At 48.9% G+C, this 3891-nt stretch overlaps 1 protein-coding gene across 1 annotated transcript; it reads left to right on the top strand.

Moving 5' to 3' along the window:
* Window positions 1-282: 282 nt before the first annotated feature.
* On the top strand, window positions 283-3424 carry ACRALDRAFT_1063936 (uncharacterized protein). The gene is made up of 6 exons (XM_071016876.1): window positions 283-952; window positions 1042-1082; window positions 1157-1254; window positions 1312-1963; window positions 2059-2642; window positions 2724-3424. Exons 1-6 carry the CDS (start codon window positions 909-911, stop codon window positions 2745-2747), a joined length of 1443 nt encoding a protein of 480 aa, XP_070875121.1. The 5' UTR covers window positions 283-908; the 3' UTR covers window positions 2748-3424.
* Window positions 3425-3891: the final 467 nt, after the last annotated feature.

Genomic DNA, 3891 nt, shown 5'->3' with positions numbered 1-3891 from the left:
TTAATAGCTCTATATAACTAACTGGTTCACTTACGTAACTTCTGCCAGATTGATCTCCTAATTTCATAACTAGCAACGCTGGTGGGGTGAGGCTGAATAGGCATGTATCAAGAAGTCTTGCTAACCATATCAGGGACATGGACCGGACAACACCTACCTACCTATGACAAGGGCCCCGCCCTCGCCCCCAGCACCTGCTGCAGGTGTACGTACTTTCTACGAAGTACCTTTACTAAGTGTTATCGCCGCCCACATTACTTGAACCTAACGTCACTCCGTTTCGTTTTGTCTTCTTGCCTGGTTTCCGCAGCCTCTGCATCAAGTCGCTTTTTTGTTGTCTACAAAGGTAGGTGCCGACATCGCGCGTATAGCCTGACACGAATAGGTGAAGACAACCAGAAAACGTTGTGAATATCCTCTTGTCTCCTGCAGTTTTGACGCCTAATCAGCACTACCTACCACAGCCAGAACATCCTTCATCATGCCCGCGTTCCAGCGTCCTTTGTTCAACTAACACCACTTGTATCTCCTTCGTTCCCCAAAACTAATATTCGGGGTGGTAGCAGCTGACCGAGATTAGTCTCAAATCTAGAAGGACTCCTACCCCATTTCCGTGATTTGACCGAACTCCCATTTGCGGCAGTCATCGATCAGTTCTGCAACGCACATTCATCACTGTCACCTGATCACTACCTTCCCTATTGCAATACAGCCTCCAAGCTTAGACCGCCGGTTACGCCAAAGCACCTACATTGCTGAGTAGCCAGGTTCCAGCAGTCAGCCCAATTTATCGCGCTCCTCACTCCAAGACACGGCTACGGCCACATTTATCGCTTCTTGGACCGCAACGCTCGGCCCGTGCCACCTGAACACCGATACGAAGCTTAGCATTTGGGCAAATCGCAAGTATGGTAGACATTGATACGAACTCTCCGACATGGAAGTTCACTCAGTAAGCTTCTTTCCGTTCCCCGCCATCTGCGCTTCTTCCAAGGCCAATGGAGCAAACTTATTTCGCTTGTTGCTGACAAAAACCACCAGGTGCTTTGGCGATAAAGGTGACGTGGAGGATATTACAGAGGGTTAGTGGAATCCGTCTATTTTGGCATGATGCTGCGTCGTTGCTCCGCTGCGTGTGAATTGACGCTGTATTTAGCTGATATCATCTCCACGGTTGAGTTCGATCATACTGGGAATTACCTCGCGACGGGAGACAAAGGAGGTCGCGTCGTGCTTTTCGAGAGAAATGAAACGGTAAGTGGACTTACTGGACGCTGGCCCCACAGAACGAGTTTCTGATGCCGACCGCAGAAGAAAACGTGCGAGTACAAGTTCCATACCGAGTTCCAATCGCATGAGCCAGAGTTTGACTACCTCAAGTCGTTGGAGATCGAAGAGAAAATCAACAAGATTAAGTGGTGCCGGAGGCAGAACGCATCCCATTACCTCCTTTCGACCAACGACAAGACGATTAAGCTCTGGAAAGTGTTCGAGAAATCCCTCAAGGTTGTTGCTGAGAATAACCTGTCTCATGACCTCACCCCTGGCGGTCTAGCTGGTGGCGGTGGTGCTCCTAGACCACTTCCCCCTTCGCAGTTTCGGAATGCCAGCGATCTCAAGCTACCCCGCCTGACTCATCACGACACCGTAGTTGCCGCTGTGCCACGCCGCACCTATGCGAATGCTCACGCCTATCACATTAACAGCATATCAGTGAACAGCGATGGAGAAACCTTCATCAGCAGTGATGATCTCCGGATCAATCTCTGGAACCTGAACATCCAAGACCAAAGTTTTAACATCGTGGACATCAAGCCTGCCAACATGGAGGAGCTTACCGAGGTCATCACCGCCGCTGAGTTCCATCCCCAGAGTTGCAATTGGTTCATGTATGCAAGCTCTAAGGGTACAATCAAGCTGGCCGACATGCGAGAGAGCGCCCTCTGTGACCAGCATGCGAAGCGTATGACGACGCTCCCCGCCCCATCCCCCTTTTGTCTCCCTTTTTCTTCTTCGCTATCTCCACTTACCGATTCCGACTAACGCTAACTCTTACAGTATTCGAGCAAGAAGAGGACCCGTCGTCTAGGTCCTTCTTTTCCGAGATTATATCGTCTATCTCGGATGTTCGGTTTTCCTTCGATGGCAGATACATTCTTTCACGCGACTACTTGACGGTTAAGATTTGGGATATAAACATGGAGCGGCAACCCGTCAAAACGATCCCAATTCACGAACATTTACGGCCTCGTCTCTGCGACACCTACGAGAACGACAGCATTTTCGACAAATTCGAAGTGGTGTTTTCGGGAGATGCCAAGAATGTTATGACAGGGAGTTATAACAACAATTTCATGATCTACCCATCGGACCCAGAGAAGGAAGTCGAGGTAGTGTTGCAGGCAGACAAATCGGCATTTAAGGCTAAAAAAGTGGGAGTTCCGACGCCTATCAATGCAGCGACGAGCCCAACTTCCACCAATGGCAAGAAAGGCAGTTCCCGCGCTGGTAGCCCTGCCGGAGGTCAGGGCCAGCGGATGCGGAAAGAAACCGACGCCGACCAAATTGATTTCAACAAGAAGATTTTGCACATGAGTTGGCACCCCTTCGAAGACAGCATCGCGATTGCGGCCACGAACAACGTATGTTGACCCCGGCTTCGCGAACGAGCCACATTCTTCCTTCCGTTCGACTCCATCCCGCTGATGACCTTTCCCCATTAGCTTTTTGTCTTTTCCGCACTGTAGCCTCACTGAAATGGTCAGTGTAAGTCAGGCTGCCCGCCTAACAATCGATTCGGCCGAAAGGAGGGGACCATTGCGTGAGCGTAAACGACACGTAGATGTGGCGTACCTTCATTTATAGCCGGATCGATTCAGCGCCGCAACCTCTAACCCCAAGCATCACAACGGTAGCATCAGGACGCGAACCCCCATCCATAACATAACAGGCCGACACACGCAAAAGGATACAGCGGCCAACCAATGCCAAATACCTGTAGTGACAAGGGCACACTGCTTGGTCAAAGGTTTGGATAATCTTCGCCAAGGAATGTAACAGGGCGCGACTCCAGCTATCATATCAGGCGCTGCTTGGATGACTGTAGATCGGTGGCAGGCGCAGTCACATGGGGATTATAAAGAAATCCAGTTGCTTGTAAACAACTCTGTACCAGCCATCATGTCCGCGTAAATACAGTACCCACGGCGCATCGGATGTTGGGAACATTAGAAACTGTGACTCAGTCTGCTCAGTCTGCAGTTATTACAAACGTGGGCGATACTGCATCTTGTTCCGACGTCCACTCACAGTTTTGCTACTTTGACGGCTGTAGTTGTAAGAAGCGCCAGTTATAGTTAAGGGAACGTTTATTCTGACTAGGCTATGTATTTAAGACCCGTTATTCCGACTATACCTGTCAAGCATAAGTGCCCAAGGTCCCTGATAAGGCCGTTAGGCTATATTCCACGAACACGTTAGCTATCGTATAGTGTTATTATTAACCGAACCGAGCTATAGAGATACTATAGATTGCCTTCATTCCTGGTAACAGGGGTTGCTGCAGGCTAAGCTATATATAGGCTATGCCTTAGGTAAATACAACCAATCGCAGTCCCCTTCTAGTAGCTGGTTTTATACTATAAGCCACCTTACGCTAATAACCAATAGCTAAAGTGCTAGGATACTAAAAGACCGCGCTATATAGCTATACTAGTATAGCTATAGTAATATAACCTATTTAGTTCCATTACGGGTTAACCCCTTAAAAGTATAGTTCCGGTATAAGGCCGGAACCACTAATTAGTATATAGATTCGACGCTTAGACCTTGCGCAGCCCTTACCACGGATTCGTATAAACCTAGCAAATCCTACACTTCTCTATAGACCTT

Source organism: Sodiomyces alcalophilus (genome assembly GCF_042370955.1).
Source record: "Sodiomyces alcalophilus JCM 7366 unplaced genomic scaffold ACRALscaffold_4, whole genome shotgun sequence".
In the NCBI taxonomy this organism is placed as follows: domain Eukaryota; kingdom Fungi; phylum Ascomycota; class Sordariomycetes; order Glomerellales; family Plectosphaerellaceae; genus Sodiomyces; species Sodiomyces alcalophilus.
Note: the sequence above shows the minus strand (reverse complement) of the source record. Positions and strands in the feature narration are given on the sequence as shown.

Coding starts and splice junctions, on each gene's coding strand:
- ACRALDRAFT_1063936 (XM_071016876.1), top strand. CDS start 909: ATGGTAGACATTGATACGAACTCTCCGACATGGAAGTTCACTCA. Junction 1,083..1,156: donor CGTGGAGGATATTACAGAGG/GTTAGTGGAATC, acceptor CGCTGTATTTAG/CTGATATCATCTCCACGGTT. Junction 1,964..2,058: donor CTGTGACCAGCATGCGAAGC/GTATGACGACGC, acceptor TAACTCTTACAG/TATTCGAGCAAGAAGAGGAC.